Below are 18,343 nucleotides of genomic sequence, written 5' to 3'. Positions count from 1 at the left end.
CCATCGCGGCCTACAACGAAGGACTCGCCAAGTTTCCCGGAGACCCCGCGCTCACGAAAGGACTGGCGCAGGTGCAAAAGGAAAAGGAGCAGCCGATGGGTGGTAGTGGGGGTGCGTTCGGGGCCGGGGGAGGACTCTTTTCGCCCGCAATGATGGCGCAAATGGCTCTCAATCCGAAACTCCGTCCCCTTCTCAACGATCCTCAAGTCATGGGGAAAATCAAAATGATACAACAGAATCCCAATCTACTACCCACCATGATGAGCGACCCGAAAATGATGCAGCTCCTGACCGCAATGATGGCCGCAGAAGATGGCGGAGACGAGGAGGGAGACTCCACCCGATCGTCGGCCGCAACCACCAACGGCCCAACGAGTAGTAAAGCGGCCGCGTCTGAACCGGAACCCATGGAAGAAGTCGAAGAAGATTGGTCCGACTTGACACCGGCGGAACGCGAAAAGAAGGAAGCGCAGAAAAAAGCGAAACTCGAAAAGGAACGCGGTAACGAACTGTACAAGGCCAAACAGTTGGACGAAGCTCTGGAAGCCTACGACGCCGCCATTGCCCTGGATCCCACCAACATGACGTTTTACAACAACAAGGCGGCCGTCTTGTTCACTCAGAAAAAATACCAAGAATGCGTCGACATGTGTCTACAGGCCGTCGCAATTGGCAAGGAACACATGGGACCGTTCGAAGATCGGGCCAAGGCGTACGCACGCGCCGCCAAGGCCTACCAAAAGATGAAGGATATTGGCAAGGCCATTGAAATGTGTCAGGAAGCCCAGCTCGAGTCGTACGATGCCAATACGCAGCGATTATTGAAAACTCTAGAATTGGAAAAGAAAAAATCCGACGCACAGTCGTATCAGGACGACGCCAAAGCGGAAGAGGCCAAACAACAGGGCAACGAACACTTCCGGGCCCAGGACTGGGCCAAAGCCGTGCAGTGCTACGAAGATGCCGTGAAGCGCGCACCGAAAAATGCCCCTATTCGCAACAACCTGGCCGCAGCACTCTGTAAAGTCATGGATTTCTCCGGCGCCCAGCGTCAAATCGAAACCGCGATCGAAATTGATCCCAAGTACGTCAAAGCTTGGGCCCGCAAGGGAGACATCGAAATGGTCATGAAGGAGTATCACAAGGCAATGGATTCGTACAAACACGGTTTGGAACTGGATCCGGACAATACGGTATGTAAAGATGGACTGCGTAAGTGTTCGTACCAGATTCAAATGGGTCGACAAAACATGACGGACGATGAAAAGAAAGAGCAGGCGGCACACGCCATGGCGGATCCGCAAATTCAAGCCATTCTACAGGATCCGGTGATGCAGCAAGTCTTGAAAGATTTGGGTGAGAATCCAGCGGCCGGTCAACAAGCTATGGCGGATCCACTGGTTCGGGAAAAGATCAACAAACTCATTGCGGCCGGTATCATCGAGACGCGTTAGTTCGAACCGTAGCCATTGGGTTCGCGAGTATTTAGAAAGACTAATTTGATTTACTGTTAGGTAGACACCAATCACGTTATAACTTTATAGTCGAAGAAATAGTTTTCGTGGCGCAGATTCTCTCTATAATTTATCGTCGTTTTATTTGACCCATATTGGACTGGATCGGTGTCAGTTGCGCCGCGGTCCTTTTCGCAGCCGTCGCTGTCGCTCGCACGCGGTTTGAAACGCCCGCACCGCCATACTAAACTCGTCACGAGCCAAGCCGGTATCCAAGGCCGCAATAAAATCGTTCTTTGCTCCCTCCGGGAGCGTCAGCGTCCCAGCAAACGCCGAATGAAGCCACTGAGTTAAAAGCCCAGGACACAGCAGATTGAGCTTCCACAAAATTTCAGGAATCTGACTGTTGCCATACTCCGGGAGATCGCCCATCATGGCTTTCATTAAATTTACTACAATGGCCTGACCTTCCTGCGAAAGTGCCTCCTCAAGTGGTGCTTGGCACGCTGGTTTCTTCTGTTCTCGCAAGGACAAACCGTACGATATGGTATTCTCCAAAAATTTGAGTGTTCCTTTATTGGCTCCGTGGTGGTCCAACTGCATACCCACCGCAGCGCATTGTAGCAGGGATCGAAGCAGGGGACTTTGCACCAGCGGATCAGGGCAGTTGCTCATCATACGACCCATCATATAGAAAAGCTCCTCGACAACATCTGGATGAGCAGTCAGCTCGTCAACGTTTCGAAGGAATGAGAAGCAAGTCGTTGCCATTGCCGACACCATACCAAGTAGCCTATTCGAGTAGGTGGAGTCGGATCCATACTCGGCAATGCAAATGCTCGCTGCATATAGAAACGGAGACTGGTGTGATCGCTCAAAACTTTGAACAAGCTGTGTCATCAAACGATCCAGCATAGGACTGTAGGCTTGTGCACCACAACTTCGGAGTGAGTGTTTGTGCAGTCGACAAATCTTTTCCGCTAACACAATGTCACCTGGAAATCGAATGACGGCAGCGTCGAGAAACGACCAAATCGACGTCGTTAGCTCCAACATCGGGTGCAATCCTGTAGTTGCATTGCCATCGTAAAGTATAACTAAATACCGAACAAGCACAGTCAATCGCTCTATTTCCGGGATGATTCGGCGCGGCGAAGAATTGGGTTCGGAGACGCTCGCTGCCAATCTCGTACCGATAGGCTGTGCCAAACGAGTCAAGGCGGCCTGTGTATCGTTTCCACGTCCACGAGCGTCTTGCATTTGCCTTGATAGAGCGCGGCAAACGCCTTCCAGAATTTGTAACTCGTCCTCGACTTCTAGAGTTCCCGGTGTAAGACCTTGGAATAGCTCCATGACGGGTTCAGCAATCGCAAACGACTGGTTGGAACATTCACAGAGTTCCTTAATAGCAACGGCAGCAGCAGGCGCGCATTCGGGAACGGATAGTCCTTGCGCCAAATATGGCATCAGTGGTTGTAACAAGTGAGGATGAAAAGCCAACCAGGAGGCAAACTTTCCAATCGTCTTACTGGCCGTGTATCGAAGTGGCCGGATTTCCGTTGGTAGTTGCGGAACAAGCTGAAAGGTCAGAGGCAAGAGTTCGGCTTCATCACTCGGAACAAATCGGTGAATGGCACCGATGCACGCCAAGCAAGATTCAAGACCTTGCCACACCTGGTTGCCTGAGGCGGCATGAATCTCTTGTTGCAGGAGATTTCCTATCCGCTGCAACACATTCTGCCCCCCCAATAATCTACAGCAGTCTTCTACTGTCTCGGCGACATAAAAGCGATGCCGAGTAAGCTCGTCAAGCAGATCTTCTGGGATTGTATCCATATCGGCTGGATACCGCATCAACGATTTGATGCAAACATCGATAAGCTGAAGCAAATGAGGGGTATACGCATCGATCAATTCTTGCCGCCAATCGTATGGGTCGACACTCTCAAGGTCCATGACCAATCGGTACCAGAAGTGCAACGTAATCGAAGCAATCTCTTGATTCGCCATCCCCGAGCATTTTAGTACCCAGGATACGAGTTGCGACGCTTCCAGGTATTGCGGCGACAGAATTAAACTCATGTAGGACTCTCCCATTTCCGTCACAACTCGACAATAGGCACGCAATACGTCTTCATCGTCCGATTGCAAGGCTTCGTCCAGGGGCAGTGAACTTAAGAGAGGAATCATATGTCGAACCAACCCTTCGTTGCCGTAGTGATGGGATGGATACATGCGCAAGAATTTCCACAATCACGTCGCTGGCGAGTTCAATGTAGGCTGGTTGTCTCAACGCCTGGACGGCGGCATTCAACAAAGGCGATTCCACCAAGGTCTGGGGATGCACCGGGACGTATCGAATCCAAAGGTGCAGTACCTTGAGCACTCGTGAGGCGTCCGTAACGTGCGCATGCAGAAATTGCAACACGTTGGGTGCAAAGGATACCAAATGATCACGCATTTTGAAGCGATAGGCATCGTCGGCTAGCACGAGTCGATCTGACGCACACTCTTCCGGCAACGCCCGGAGTATCAACATGACAACATGCACATTCTGAGGTGTCGCGAGCAAGTCCGAAACAACGGTAGTCCACTGCATCTGTACAGCAAGCGCCGAAATGCACATAGCTAAGCGGGTCGATAAAGGCCCTTCAGATCCGTCTGCGGCGTATCGATTCAGATGTGCCAATAAGGAATCCCGTAGGGATGGCAGGGCGTCTTGGGCAACTGGTCAATGTCGGCTCGGCATTTTGTGTGCAGCGTCTGCGCTGCAAAGAAGCGAAACTGCTGCTGCTGGGCTACCTTTTGCGGGTCACTACCGACGTCGGAAATATCTCCTTGTAACAGACGATCACAAACCATCCAGGAAACTGAAGTGGCTTGGAACGAAGTCAAATACTGATCGGCAAGTTGTCGTTGGGCCCACCATTGTTCCGAGCCATTTCCGGAATTAGAAGGAGAAAAGACCGCTGCCAAAGCTAAACGAATTCTTCCTAGCTCCTCATCTACATCTCCACTATGAGGAGGGAGCTTGGGCCCCTGGTGCTGTGTGGAATTGGCAGCGGGGGCTGTCGCCATGGTCACAATTTGTCGACACGGCGACTTTTTCGTTCCTGCCTGCCATCCATGCTGCGTTCCGTTCACGTGTTGCGCGCTTTCGAGCAAAGGCAACTTCCCCTGTGTGGTACCAGTCTGTTCTCGCACGAAAGTCATGGGACTCCGGGTTATAATCACTCGCTTGTTCCAGTCGTTGGGCTCTGTGTGGTGGACAGGCGATGTCCACCGTATGCGAGCGGCATACGAGTATGGTGCTCTACTGGGCGTCCCATTTCATTCACTTGTTTTGTTCTCGTCGACCGTAACGAGCGTTGACAACGAAAATCAACCTCGCGTTGCACGAAAGCTAAAAGATGCGAACGTTCACCATTCAACGCGGTACAAAGCTACTTTCACGGCGCGTCTTTTCTTTGGAATCGAACAAGAGAGCGCCACTCGTCATTCCGGTGGAATTAGTTTCGGATACTTTGTGACCCAACGGTACGATGTGCCCGAGTAGCGGAACTGTGCTTCTGACCTTTGCAATTCTATTTCGTCCTCACCCGAATAATCTCTCGTACGTCTACAGGGTACATTGGCAAGAAATATTTGAATCGTGCGATTCAGCACATTTTGAGTGAACCGAATGCCAATGCCCCACGCCCTTTGGCGTTTGCCGTCCTTCGGGTACCGTTCTTTCTCGAACCCCACTACGACGAAAGCAGGACCTTTATCGAATCCAACCGTGAACGCCTCGTGAAAAAGTGGGGCGGTAGGCAAGGCTGGGAAAGCCAAAAGAAACGTCACGATTTAAAGGGTCGGGGTCAGGCAGCCGGCATTCCGCACTTTAATCTGGATCGATTGGCGGCAAATTCCATGGCGTCGCATCGATTGATTCAACATCTCGGAAAAACCTACGGATTGGATATAAGTGAGGCTATATATGATGTACTGAATGAGTACTATTTTGTCGATGGGTACTCGTTGAACGATCGTCCGCGTCTCGCCACAACGGTTGCGGAAGCGCTCGGTCGAATCCTGCCACACGCCAAAGCACCTACATCGGACGCATTGTTGACATTTCTGAACGGCACGGAAGGCCGCGCGGAAATTAAGCGAGCTTTGATGGCCCTGGATGAACTTGGAGTTCACGGAATTCCTAAATTCATTGTGGAAGGAACAACCGTCGTGGACGGAGCAGCCCATGCCGACGTTTTCGTGAACATTTTTCGCGAAATTGAACTGCGCGGCTCGTTGAAGGGGAGTGCCGTATTTGCGGATATTTTGGGGTCTCACCCGAAACGATTGAGCGTGGAAGTCACCGACCTCAGCACATGACGGTCTAATGCACGTACCTTCCACTAGAGGGAAACGATTGGAGGCGAGCTTAGGTCGATGGGGAAATATGGAGACGGAATGACGGCTGAGTCGCTCTCAATGGACGATTCTGGCCTGACAATAGTCCTCCTTTTTTCTGCTCTGCCGAGCCGCCGCGATCATTTATAGCAAAACCATTACATTTGCCGTAAGAATGATTTACAGACCAAGCTTTTGATTTTGTACACTGGCAGTTCCTTGTCCGGCTTGTTCCTTCATCGACGACTTATAATGTGCCGCAAGGAACTGGTGAGCCTGGTAGTAAACATTCGCGTGTGCCACCAGGGTCGGCATCCAGTCCTGATTTTTGGGGTAGCCTCCTCCCATACAAATAACCAAAGGTAGACTCTGCGACGCACAAAACTCGTATACCAGCTGATTGCGTCGCTGCACTCCGACCGGGGTCAGACTCATTCGGCCTAGCCGATCCTGGGCCAGAACGTCGACACCGGCTTGAAAAAAGACCAGATCAAACGGTTCGGCCTCGCGTTCGATCCGATTTAACCAGTGTTTCAGAGTGACCAAGTAAGTCTCGTCGCTACACTCTGGTGGTAATTCAATGTCCAAATCCGAGTTTTGTTTTTCCGAAAAGTAATTTGCCGAACAATGCAACGAAAAAGTAAAGACGGAGTCGTTGTCCCGAAACAAAAGAGCGTTGCCGTTCCCTTGATGGACATCCAGATCTAGGAATAGGATCCGGCGAACGACACCAGGGTAGCGTTTCATTACAACATTGGCGGCAACGGCCATATCCGAAAATACACAAAAGCCTTCACCCCGATCATAAAAGGCGTGGTGCGTTCCTCCAGCCACGTGTGCACCCCAATGCAATCCGTAAGGATCTCGAAGCCGCGCTTGTACGACAGCGCAGGCGGCTGCGACGGTTCCTCCGGTGGAACTTAGCGAACGGTCGACGTTGGACTGGCTCCAAGGAAATCCCACGTTGCGGAGTTCGCGCTCGTCCTGATCGCCAGTCAAGAAGCGCTGCACGTACGCTGGATCGTGAGTCGTCGTGAGTTCGTCAATCGATGAGAGAGGAGAAACTCGAAATTCGTAGTTGACGACGCCTTGTTCGTCGACGGGAAGATTCTGTAGCCATTGCTGCACCAGCTGGCGGACCCTGCCGTACTTTTCCATTGGAAATCGGTGATTCTTGGGCAATTTTACCTCGTAGACATCGTTGTAGTAAATAGGAAAAAAGGGCCGAGCAGGACGACGGTGCGTCGAGGATGGACTTTCAGCGGAGACGGACGCGGTCCATCTCCTCGCAGAGGAGATCGACGGCCCGTTTCGCAGTATAACGCTCGTTTGACTAGCGCCGCTGCCAGATAGATACCGACGTGTGGGGTAAAGCCAAGCCGCAACACCTTTCGGTACTATGTAGGCCATGAGAAAAACAAGAAAATAAGCAGTAATCAGATACAATCGGCTGGTTTGATCAATCATTCTGAGACACAGCGAGTGCCCATTTCGTGCCAATCTGTCTTGTTCTGTACTTTCGATGTCGTCTCTCGCCCATCGACGTTCGAAAAAAGTCAATTGATGCCGATCGAGAGACGGCGTTATAGTCCGTCAAAAGGTAACTTTCAAAATTCGGAGCTAAATTTTGCAATTTAAAACGACATCATATCATGGTTTCAACAACCGATTCTTACTTCCGGGTTGGTACATCTTTCGCGAGGGTTCCGCCTGAATCGTCTCCAAGACTTCCTTTCACCTTCATGAAGTTTTTGACTGACAGCGCTGCTGAATGGTAGCCGTATTCACAGTCAGTTCAAAAGCGCCTCCTGATATCGGTAGCATCCCAATTCTACTCTTTATCACCAAGAATCACTGTTAACAATGGCTCGACGTTACGATAGTTCCACTACGACCTTCTCGCCGGAAGGTCGTCTGCATCAGGTTGAATACGCGATTGAAGCGATCAACAACGCCGGTACTTGCGTGGGGATCCTTGCCCGGGACGGCATTGTCATGGCTTCGGAACGCCGCATTACGTCCGGTCTACTGGCACCTTCCAAGACATCCGAAAAGACGTATCCCTTGGCCGCTCATGCCGCCTGCAATGTCGCGGGTTTAACGGCCGATGCGAACATTTTGATTGAGCAAGCCCGCCTGCGGGCGGGACGATACCAGTATCAGTATCAGGAACCCATTCCGGTGGAGCAGCTTGTGGAACACGTCTGCAATTACAAACAGTTTTACACGCAGCGTGGTGGACTCCGCCCGTTTGGAGTAGCATTCTTGTTCGCGGGTTACGATGAACACTTTGGCTTTCAATTGTATCAGTCGGATCCGTCTGGTAATTACAGTGGGTGGAAAGCGACCGTGATCGGGGCCAACAATCAGGCCGGGAAGAGTATCTTGAAGACAGAATACCAAAAGGATAGCAGTGACGATATGGCGGAAGGAGATGAACCCGTTGTCCCGACCGTTGAGGAGTGTCTCAAACTTGCCGTCAAGGTTTTGAACAAAACGATGGATGGTACGGGAGCGGCGGCTGCCGAAAAGATGGAGCTCTTTACGATGAGACTGGACGAGAACAAACAATGCGTTCATCATATTCTAACCAAGGATGAAGCTCAGGCAGTTCTAGAGCAAGTGGAAGCCGAGTCGGCGGCTGCAGGAGATTCGTAGTACATACCTGTATCACACTAAAGAGTATTCTACATTCGTTGTATAGTAGAAGATCGTGTAGTTTCTTGTTCAGAAACATTGATCGAACAAAGCTGCTTTCTGCACGCCGCATATATCTGGAGAGCCTTGCGCGTGACCGCCGGCCAGGACAAGAATCGATCTTTCACCTTCTCAAACTGTTTGCGAGAAAGTGAGAGGCTTATTCGTGTGCGCTACGTAAACTATTTTGAGGCATCGCCTAACTGTAACTAGTCTCCTCCATAAGCAAATTTGTTTACTGTAAGCATAATTAATGGTTCTCAGTCCATAGGTCCTCAACCGGCATAAACACAAGTGCTCTTCGCAACAGCAACACACAACACAGAGACTCGACTATATATATATCAGAGAAAAAACTAGGGTTGTTCCTGCTTTTCTTCCTCACCGCTCACTGGATCCTTGCCAGAGTCGTTGCTATCGTCTTCCATATTCTTGGCATTTTCATCATCAGTGTCTTTGTCTTCGGTTTCTTTCGGCACAATGTCTTCGTCGAGTGCGAACGAAGGACGCTTCACACCGACCAGCGCCAAAAGGTAGAACGTGCCTTGCAGGACAATCCAACAACCAATACCGGCAATTAGACCGTAAGCGATGGAGTACGTCAAAGGCATAACAACTACGGTCAAAAAGGCCGTGGCTGCATGCGCAGGGTCGTGCCATTTAACGAATCGTAATGAGCGCGCCATAAGGGCGCCAACGACGATCAAAGCACCACCAATAGCCCACGGAGGGATGCTGGCAATGATAGGAGCGAAAAAGATTGAAAGAAAGAAGAAAAAACCCACAATGATGGCAGTCAATCCGGTACGGGATCCAGCTTCAACGCCAGCGCCACTTTCAATGTAGGAAGTGACGGGAGAAAGACCAAAGATGGAACCGAACATCGTCGCCGCTGCATCAACGGCAAATGCTTGTTTGCTTCGAGGAAAGTCGCCTTCTTCGTTTACATAACCCATGGCTGAAACGAGACCTAGAAGAGTACCCTATTGTGCGCAAACACGGAATATGTCAGAAAAGAATCAAGGCGCTGGTCGGGATCTTCCTGGCTAGCAATTCCAAATTTGCAACTTACGCTTGTATCAAGGAAATCGACGTAAAGGAACGTCTATATGATGAAACACAGAAAGGAGGTGAGTATAAGGAAAGAGACATTGTCGGATGCAATACATCTCCCCTGCACGTACAATGAGAGCCACTGTAACGTCCGAAAGATCGCTGGTAAAGTTGGCGAAAAGAAGGTCAATCTTCTCCACGGAAACAACCTTTTTAAAGTAGTCAAATCGGTCGTTTCCTTCGAGTGTATCTGGAAAGTAGGTAATGGCGGTACCACGGAACCAACTCAGGAACGTGATGGTAGCAATGCCAACGACGAATGCGGCCTTGTTCCTATAAGAGACGAAATTGGTTGAGACAGGAACGTCAGCAAGAGCAACCATTCAAGTCGCTTTCCAACTTACTTGTACGAGAGCATAATAATGATGATCAACAATCCAAGGACGCCTACCCAAGTCGTTCCGGCCGTCATGACACCCCCCAGATCATCGCAAGTGTAGGCGTCGCTGGTGGTACACAAGTCTGTATTGGCCCGGCAAGAGTCCGTCAACGCTACAATGGGGGTTCGCATACTTTCGGGACATCCTCCCAATGTCACCGCCGTGGCGATATCGGACACGACTACACCAATTCCTTCCGCGGTTTGCAAACCCAGGTGAGCGAGAAACGCTCCAATTGCTGCCGGTGTCGCAACACGTACTGGTTCCGGAATGAGCCGAACAATGGCGTACCGGGCTCCGGTAATGGCCATCACAAAGAAGATTGCGCCTTCAATCATCACCGCTGTCACGGCCGCTTCGAAACTGATATCATCCAATCCACGAAAGCCTACTACCGAGTAGGTAAAAAAAGCGTTCATTCCCATGCCGGGCGCCAGAGCGATGGGGAGGTTGGCGAACAGACCCATCAGAATGCATCCAAACATGGACGCTACAGCGGTCGCCGTAATGTATTCGCGCTTGACCGCTTCAATGCAGGCGGAATACTCGGCACCGAAGAGACCTTCGTCAGGATCCATGACGCAAGGTCCGCCCGAATCGGAAAGGATACGAGGGTTGACGGCCAAGATATAGGACATACTCATAAAGGTCGCGAGGGCGCCACGGAATTCGACCGACAGCTTGGTGTCGCGTTCTTCCATCTGAAAGAATTTAGACAGTTTCGTGGCCTGAAAGGCCGAGTCCAGCTTGTGGATCATTCCATTCATCATTAGTCGGTTTCGTGAACAAGTCCAGTTGCTGCAACAAAGATTTTTCTTTGACACGAGAAGTTTATGTGGAGGCGGCTGCCCGACACGTCAAGAATGTGAGCGACTGGTGAGCGTCGTGCGAATGCTGTGAACGCAGAATTGCCTTTTGTCGCAGAATTTACACATTTGAATGTGCTTACATCAGTTTGTAATTAGAAGCAATTTTGCCAATCTTCCATAATAATCATCGGAAGTTACACAGTGAAAAGCGAACAGGGCCAACGATTCTATGGTTTTGCTAAGTGGTTCCTTTGTCAATCGATGAAAAGGGACTCTTATACGCAAAACGATGTCACAATGAGAAGCGCGATCTTCTTCGTCTGTCAGTATCCCGGTGACTGGTTACGAATCACGGAAAAATGGGATCCATCGTGGACAACGCAGTGTACCCTGCCTCATTCTGCGAATATACGGTTGACAGGGTTTGTTTATTCCATGGCTGGAGTCCTTGTTCAAGCCACAATCAACCATAGTAAATATGGTACTTCCGCTCCATCCATCTATTGTCTATCCCTCCTTTCTCGGTTCCCTTTTTGAAACAAAACTATGAATACCGCAGTGCTGAGATCGTTATCACAGCGTTGTGGCGGCAACTACCGCTGGTTTGCCGACGCAACCGCGGCTATTTCGCGTCCCGTGCGCCAGACGGTGAGCCCCGCCGAGCGCGCGGCACTCCGGGCGGCTCGCAAGGAACGCGCAACCCAAGCGCTCCAATCGCAGCAAGGTTCGGCAGCTGCGGAAGGGGTAACTGCTAACGGGTCTTCGTCGCCCACATCGCTGCGGTACAGTCGCTGGATGTGGTATATTGGTTTGGGAGTCCCCACCGGACTTTTGGTGTGGGGTCTCAACGACGAAGACAGTCCACCGGCACAGATTTCTCGTGCTGTCGGACTGACTGGTTTAATTCAAGGACTGGCGGACCCATTGGCGAAACCTGCACACGAGAAGCTTTTGCCGGATTGGTCACAGGTATGGATGGAACTGCGAGACTAATCTAGTCCAATTTCGGCGTTTTGTTTTCACTGTATCTTACTTTGTACGGTTTGCCTGTCCCGCAGCTTCCCAATGTTCCTCAGGATATTCCCGTTCCCCACACACTTGTTCTCGACTTGGAAAATACACTTGTTTCCTCCACTTGGGATCGTCGCTACGGCTGGCGGCACGCGAAACGCCCCGGTGTCGACAAATTTCTACGCGAACTGGCACAGTATTATGAAATTGTTCTGTACAGCCCTAGTATTGATGGTATTGCGGACCCTGTCGTCACCTCCTTGGATAAGGATGGGTGTATTATGCACAGACTGTATCGCGAGGCGACCTACTACACCGGTGGCGTGCATGTGAAGGATTTGAATCGTTTGAACCGTCCCCTGAATCGTATGGTTGTGATTGACGATGATCCCTCGGAGGTCCAATTCAACCCTGAAAACTTGATTCGCGTCAAGCCGTACGCGGACCCGACGGATCGCACGGACAACACTTTAGAACGAATCCTCCCATTTTTGGTAGAGATTGCTCGTGAAGGATACAATGACGTCCCGGGGCTGTTGCGACAATACGAAGGCATGGATGCCGATCAAATTGCCGATGAGCAGGACCGCCGCATCCACGAACTACGCACTCACCGTGAACGCCGCTCGCAACAGGGATTAGGAGCTTTGGCTCGTGGAGGTAGTCTCCCACCTCCGGAATTACCGCCCTCGCAGAACGGAGCGTACAACGGAGGGCCCCAGCAGTTGACTGCGAAGGACATTGCGGGTGCAGCGCCACCAGCGGTAGGAGCAGACGATGGTCTCATGGGATGGCTAAATCGTAGAGCTCAGGAAAAGCAAGAGCATCAGATGCGTAAAATGGAAAAGTGGAACGAAGTTATGATGAAGAAACAACGTGAAAAGAAAGAACAAAGTTGAGCTTTGCGAATTGCTTGAATGATAGTAGCTCCATTCGTTGAACGCCTTTGTGAAATACCTATACTAGCTAGATTTTTTCAAAGCATGGTGGTACGTAGTGTGCGATGGCTGACGGAAATAGGTATACAATAAGATTCGATTGGTATCTTAAAAGTACATGCGCCCAGTATTTGTAACAGAAACAGTCGCCTAAAAGGACAATTAATCTCACTGTCAGTCAGCGATTTCTCCAGTTTTCGCAGAGCTTGACCATGGTGAATTTGAGGCAGTGTTTTGTTTCGTTCTGTGCCATCCGCCGATCCTCCGTATTAACTAAACTCGTTGTGACCAAAATGTCTTCTTCTGCGCGCGCTGTGCATTTTCCTGAGCTATGCGTCTTCGACCTCGATGCCTGCTTTTGGGATCAAGAAATGTACGAAATGCCGGAAGTGCCGACGGCCGACAACATCGTCATAGGCGATTTAAACGGACGTGGTGAAGGCGTCATCGGGGTCCTATCGGGGCCACATGAAATAAGGCTCCACGATGGATCACTATACGCTTTGCAAAACCATGCCGACGGCAATTATCCGGGAATGAAAGTCGCTTTTGCCAGTTCCGCCGATACTCCCTTCGCTGAAAAGATTGGCAGAGCTTCACTAGCTTTGTTAGAAGTGGTTCCAGGAATGACAGTCTGGGACTTGGTGGTTAAGAGAGACTGGAACGGAATTGATGTCAATCAAATTGGCCGCCAGCCGCCTCTCTCGTCTAATAAAGCGTCGTCCCACTTTCCCCGTTTGAAAGAAGCCACTGGTATTCGATACGACAAGATGCTGTTCTTTGACGACTGTAACTGGGGCGACCATTGCGGTATGGTAGCAGGGCGGTGTCGGGAAGAAAGTACATGCCTGGGGCCCGCTACTGTCCGAACGCCGTACGGCTTACGTTTAAAGGAGTGGAATCGAGGCTTGGAAGCATATAGGAAGCAAGTAGACGATTCTAAGCAGCAAAAGTAAGCTTCTTCACAGACTAACCTGAACTATGTAAGCCTCGAGTTTGTTCGTCTTTGCTTTACTTTGGACCAGTAACACACCAAATTGACACCTTTTACATTAGTCTGAATCCCACCTAACAGTAACAGAAATTCAAATAGACCAAAAACGCTCCGCTACGCGGGTTCGGCTTCACAGGTCAGTCGCCACGGCACAAAATTAAACCTCCGTTCGTTCATGACTGGAAAGCTTGGCTCTCGACTGACAGAAACTTTCAGAGTACTGCCGTACCTGCCATTCACAGTCGACGAGTACTGTATTTCACTCCGTTCTCCATTCGGGAGATTATCAGTATCAATCATCGCTACCTTTTTCGTACCTGTCAAAAAGTATGTCAAAGCGTAATCGCGAAGAAACCTACAGTCCTTCGTCATCGCATGTACCCCTTCAGGAAAGCGAGCAAGGCCATTGGTATGGAAACTTTCATAACTATTACAATTTCCATCCTGTAGCGGAACGATGCAGGATCCTTTCCCAGCCAAAAGGCTTTTTGGATACAATCGCTAGTGCTGCCTTAGACCAAAATCGACTTCAACGGAACGTTGAGCTTTCGTACCGGTATACAGACATTGGTTGCAACCAAGGCTGCTTGACCATAGAGGTCGCCAAGGCGCTGCATGAGCGACTTCTTCGAAATCATGGAAAAGTCTCCTTTGAAGCGATAGGGATCGACTTAGACACGGCATTAATTAAAAGAGCCAACAGCATTGCATCCTTAAGCGATAAAGATTCAAGTTCGTCCAGGCCGACGATCCAATTTTCCTTTCGGGCAGGAGACGTTCTCGAGGACGAAAGCGTTCTGGTACAGACTGACATCACCAGTATCTTTAGTACCACAATGTGGATTCATATGCATGGAGGTGACGAAGGTTTAAAACGAGTATTGAAGCGTGTGTGCGCAACTTCCAAGCATTTCATCTTGATCGAGTCACAGCCTTCCCGGTGCTATCGCGCTGCTAAAATGCGACAGCGTCGTATGAATCTCACGGAAATGGATGTTTCCCCACAAAGACTTACCATGAGACTGAATATTGAAGAGGAAATCGAAAATATTTTGAAGATCGATGGGTTTGATCGAGTGAAGGATGATGGAATGACGACGGTAGACAGCAATACGTCGTGGAATAGAAAGCTAAGGTTGTACGCGAGACGGTGAACCGAATAAATCAAAATTCACATCGTTTCCAATGCTTGATTAGTACATTCCATTAGATGTTATGAAAGAATTTGTCCATTGTTTGCAAAGTAGCTGATTATTTACTGAACAACTTGGTAGGCTTGGAGCTCGCCTCATGCAATTTCATCAAAGTGTCTTTGACTTCCGTCATAAATGGTCGATCCACAATTGATTCGCCCCAGCCTCGCCTCAGAACGCGGCGAAGGTTAGTGGGCCATGTTCGTGGTATGGCTGGGCGTTCGCCGAAGACGGACACGCACTCTTTAACTTGCTGACCGACAAGGCCATCATATGGTTTGCAAAGCGCCATGAGTTCCCAAAGCAGAATTGAGAAAGAAAAGATGTCAGCCTTACAATTGTATGGATGCTTACGGATCACTTCCACTGCCATGTATCTGGAAGTACCCGTGTTTCCTGCCAGATTGAATGTGGAATCCTGGTCGGTGCCTTCTGGAAGTTCGACAGCTAAACCGAAATCGAAGATCTTCAGTGTACCTTCCTCATCAAAACCAATATTGGCAGGTTTCAGATCGCGATATATGATACGCTTGTTATGAAGATAATCGACTGCCGTAGCGATATCAATCGCGACTGAGATGCGTTCGTTGAAAAGCTGCATTCGCATTGTAGCGCGGCTTTTCATTAGCGATCCCTTCTTAGTTTCCTTCGCGCGATCCCTCCAAGTTGATATCCTCCGGCTCAACGTCTCTTGGAGCCGGTCGAAGACCAAAAAGAAACCATCTGCCCGACCTGTCTCGGCGAACCCTGCGATTCCCGCGGCAGACCAACCGCGTAGATCAATTATGTTCTTGTGTTGCAGAGAAGACAAAAAATGAGCTTCCATAACGAGATCCTTGGCGCCAACAACAAGCTTTTTTGGGTTGAATGCCAACTTTGGACTCAGATTTTTTATAATATATCGCCTTGTCGTTTTGCTTTTGGTGTCGCACAGCTCTGTTTCGCCGCGGAAGCCGAGAACTTCGTGCACATTTGAGAAACCACCGTATGCGATCATGTCGCCGATGTCCAAGTCTTCACGTTCGAATCGAGGAAGATCATACAGTCTGCAATTTTTCTCCACGAAGTTTGATTGAGAAAGGACTTGTTGTACACGCATCTCTGTGCGCTTTACAAGTCTGTCGGCCACGTCCGCGGGTAAGCAATAGTCCGCTTCCTGATCATTTTCCGACTGCGAAAGATTCGAGTGCGCAGTCGCTTTGTCCAGGCTCTCGCCGGAGAAAGCTTGTGATACCATTACTGGTGACGAAGTCGACGCCATTACTTTTTCTTTCCTTCCTTTCAAGTATTCTGCTAGTGGAATGAGAGGCGGCTCCAACCTCAACGGTGGTGCCGAAAAGTAAGATCAACAAATTTGGATGAGGCACCTGCTCTTATGACCACATGCAACAGGCATTGTCCATTAAGTCATTGAAAATGACTGCGCCGTCCATACCGTTACTGCCCTAGATGGGAACACTAATTAACGATTTACTAAAAAATTTTCCGACATTGTCAAATCAATCTAAGTATATCCCTTAGTAGACGTCAGAGATGCAGGAGAATATCAATACATTTAAACACCCTTCTATGTTCTGAATACACCCCTCCGTCCCGGTGATAATGGACTGGGCCACAACAAAATATAAAAATTTTCCGACGGCGTCTGAATTTCCTTGCGAGGAAAGGGCTAGAGCATATTTGATGCTCGAATAAAAGTCATGCTCCTCAAGGTGCACCCCGACGAAAGGTCACTTCAAGCTGACCTTTCCTTGGGTATCAGACATCGATGTCAAAGGAATTGCTGCGTCAGATATCCTAAATTGCTATCGCGTAGGTATCGTCCCATTACGTGGGACCATAAATTCGGGTTATTTGTCCCACGCCGACAAAAGCTAACTTAACAGTCAATGTATGCTACAACCATAGTCTGAATTTAAAGAAAAAATGAAGTGACCTATTCCAAAGTTTGTAACAACCAGTGGCCAGGTATAAGCTGTAATGGTCGGACCTTTCACGAAGCCTTGTAGCTCCTGTTTCCCCTTCCATAGCTGGCTGGGTAGCCATGATCACTGAGTAGCCTCCCAAGTGCTCCTGTGTGTCGCTAACGTAGATGCGAGCTGCATAGTTTGTGTATATTTTCGTTCATTCAGCTTTCTTACCTAAGAGTCGGAGAATTTCTTCTTCTTTCGCGACCATTAGCTGGTAGTCGTCATCATCGATGTGATCGTATCCTACAAGATGCAACATGCCGTGTACCAAAAGCATATTGATACGCTCCTCTGGATCCATAACCATCGCCATCGCCGCGGATACACCTCGATCTTCGTCCTCCAAATCAGAATGAGAATATTTCGCATCATCTTGACACGCGCGAATTACATACGGTACGTCGATCATCATATCGCCCATATTGTAGTAATCGCCAATATCGACAACTGGCGGCGTCAGGACACCAGGTTCTATAGCTTCCGTAAAGGGAAAGGAAAGTACGTCGGTAGGCTCATCCATCCCTCTGGTTTCTTCATTTGTTTCTCGCATTTCCTGGTCGTCGACCAGAAGTAGACTAACGTCGTACGTGCGGTAACCCATGAGATCCCGAATTTTGGCTATGGTAGCTTTCAAACGTTCCAAGTCGATGTTTAGACTCTCTTGATTGTTTTCTACATATATATCACCGGGTGGATTTTCTGGAAGACACTTGCTACCAAACATACGGATCATTTTTGAGTTTTCAGAAAACTGAGCGGATTGTCTCACTGTCGGTAGCGGAAAGGAGGCACTGTGTTTATAGGTCGAGTCGCGCAGGATGCGACCGCTACGGCCTCGAGTGAGCATCCCGATCGCTACATTTCTGTACATTTTTGCTTGACTTCCAAACGCTGTAAATGAACTCGAAGCGTTTTTCAATAACACGAGAACTGTATAGTAGGTCCAGCACTTCTTTTTCCGGGCAGCAAACATGCTGCGGCGAAGTCTTTTAGCGTCACAGGTGATGCTGGCAACTGAACTCCTGCTGAGATCTGGAGATTGAAACAAGCTACATAGAGCCAAGTATCTGAAGGTGTCTGTACGTCGTTGAGAGACCAATGATCACTTATGTTACAGTTAGAGATTTCATTGTAAATATCTCCTACATAGTCGTCTGTCGATACCACAAAAAATTTGACATTTTGAATCCAATCCTCGACCATTGCAGCTTGCTGTTAGCAAAACGATAAGACCAAACGTCTTACTTTCAATAGTGTAAGAGCACGACTTGTATGACCGTTCCTTGCTCCAACAGCGATAGGATTCTGGAGCGTTATTGCGACGAGACCGTTTTCAAACCCCTCCACTGGCAGAAGCTTGGCGGGTATTGATCGATAGCCTTTGCAAGACAC

The 18,343-nt window shown here is 49.4% G+C and overlaps 9 protein-coding genes across 9 annotated transcripts; 4 read left to right on the top strand and 5 right to left on the bottom strand.

Annotated features, from left to right (window-relative positions):
- Positions 1 to 1,625: 1,625 nt before the first annotated feature.
- PHATRDRAFT_42636 (predicted protein) lies at positions 1,626 to 4,532 on the bottom strand (the record flags this gene model as incomplete). Its single annotated transcript, XM_002176589.1, has 3 exons — positions 1,626 to 3,627; positions 3,749 to 4,181; positions 4,274 to 4,532. 3 exons carry the CDS (start codon positions 4,530 to 4,532, stop codon positions 1,626 to 1,628), a joined length of 2,694 nt encoding a protein of 897 aa, XP_002176625.1.
- Positions 4,533 to 4,996: 464 nt separating this feature from the next.
- On the top strand, positions 4,997 to 5,828 carry PHATRDRAFT_42635 (predicted protein; the record flags this gene model as incomplete). The annotated part of the gene is made up of 2 exons (XM_002177099.1): positions 4,997 to 5,045; positions 5,080 to 5,828. The coding sequence occupies 2 exons, from the start codon at positions 4,997 to 4,999 to the stop codon at positions 5,826 to 5,828; spliced, it is 798 nt and encodes a 265-aa protein (XP_002177135.1).
- Positions 5,829 to 6,179: 351 nt separating this feature from the next.
- PHATRDRAFT_9278 (predicted protein) lies at positions 6,180 to 7,061 on the bottom strand (the record flags this gene model as incomplete). The annotated part of the gene is made up of 1 exon (XM_002176588.1): positions 6,180 to 7,061. A coding segment is annotated over one exon (882 nt), but the record flags the coding sequence as incomplete, so codon positions are not given.
- Positions 7,062 to 7,644: 583 nt separating this feature from the next.
- Positions 7,645 to 8,535, top strand: PHATRDRAFT_24474 (predicted protein). The gene has a single exon (XM_002177098.1). The coding sequence runs from the start codon at positions 7,710 to 7,712 to the stop codon at positions 8,502 to 8,504; it is 795 nt and encodes a 264-aa protein (XP_002177134.1). The 5' UTR covers positions 7,645 to 7,709; the 3' UTR covers positions 8,505 to 8,535.
- Positions 8,536 to 8,762: 227 nt separating this feature from the next.
- Positions 8,763 to 10,888, bottom strand: PHATRDRAFT_17344 (xanthine/uracil permease). The gene is made up of 4 exons (XM_002176587.1): positions 10,001 to 10,888; positions 9,728 to 9,929; positions 9,616 to 9,648; positions 8,763 to 9,526 (listed from the first exon to the last, which is right to left on the bottom strand). The coding sequence occupies exons 1-4, from the start codon at positions 10,804 to 10,806 to the stop codon at positions 8,900 to 8,902; spliced, it is 1,668 nt and encodes a 555-aa protein (XP_002176623.1). The 5' UTR covers positions 10,807 to 10,888; the 3' UTR covers positions 8,763 to 8,899.
- An 878-nt stretch (positions 10,889 to 11,766) lies between these two features.
- On the top strand, positions 11,767 to 12,515 carry PHATRDRAFT_3171 (predicted protein; the record flags this gene model as incomplete). Its single annotated transcript, XM_002177097.1, has 2 exons — positions 11,767 to 11,814; positions 11,904 to 12,515. Coding segments are annotated over 2 exons (660 nt in total), but the record flags the coding sequence as incomplete, so codon positions are not given.
- Positions 12,516 to 13,087: 572 nt separating this feature from the next.
- PHATRDRAFT_31665 (predicted protein) lies at positions 13,088 to 14,942 on the top strand (the record flags this gene model as incomplete). The annotated part of the gene is made up of 3 exons (XM_002177096.1): positions 13,088 to 13,746; positions 13,888 to 13,924; positions 14,031 to 14,942. The coding sequence occupies 3 exons, from the start codon at positions 13,088 to 13,090 to the stop codon at positions 14,940 to 14,942; spliced, it is 1,608 nt and encodes a 535-aa protein (XP_002177132.1).
- Positions 14,943 to 15,039: 97 nt separating this feature from the next.
- On the bottom strand, positions 15,040 to 15,384 carry PHATRDRAFT_8877 (predicted protein; the record flags this gene model as incomplete). Its single annotated transcript, XM_002176586.1, has 1 exon — positions 15,040 to 15,384. A coding segment is annotated over one exon (345 nt), but the record flags the coding sequence as incomplete, so codon positions are not given.
- A 1,721-nt stretch (positions 15,385 to 17,105) lies between these two features.
- PHATRDRAFT_31663 (predicted protein) lies at positions 17,106 to 17,684 on the bottom strand (the record flags this gene model as incomplete). The annotated part of the gene is made up of 1 exon (XM_002176585.1): positions 17,106 to 17,684. The coding sequence occupies one exon, from the start codon at positions 17,682 to 17,684 to the stop codon at positions 17,106 to 17,108; it is 579 nt and encodes a 192-aa protein (XP_002176621.1).
- Between the last annotated feature and the right edge of the window lie 659 nt (positions 17,685 to 18,343).

The sequence above is a fragment of the Phaeodactylum tricornutum genome, chromosome 1, assembly GCF_000150955.2.
Source record: "Phaeodactylum tricornutum CCAP 1055/1 chromosome 1, whole genome shotgun sequence".
Classification (NCBI taxonomy): domain Eukaryota; phylum Bacillariophyta; class Bacillariophyceae; order Surirellales; family Neidiaceae; genus Phaeodactylum; species Phaeodactylum tricornutum.
The sequence above is the reverse complement of the archived record's forward strand: the minus strand, read 5'-3'. Positions and strand labels throughout refer to the sequence as shown.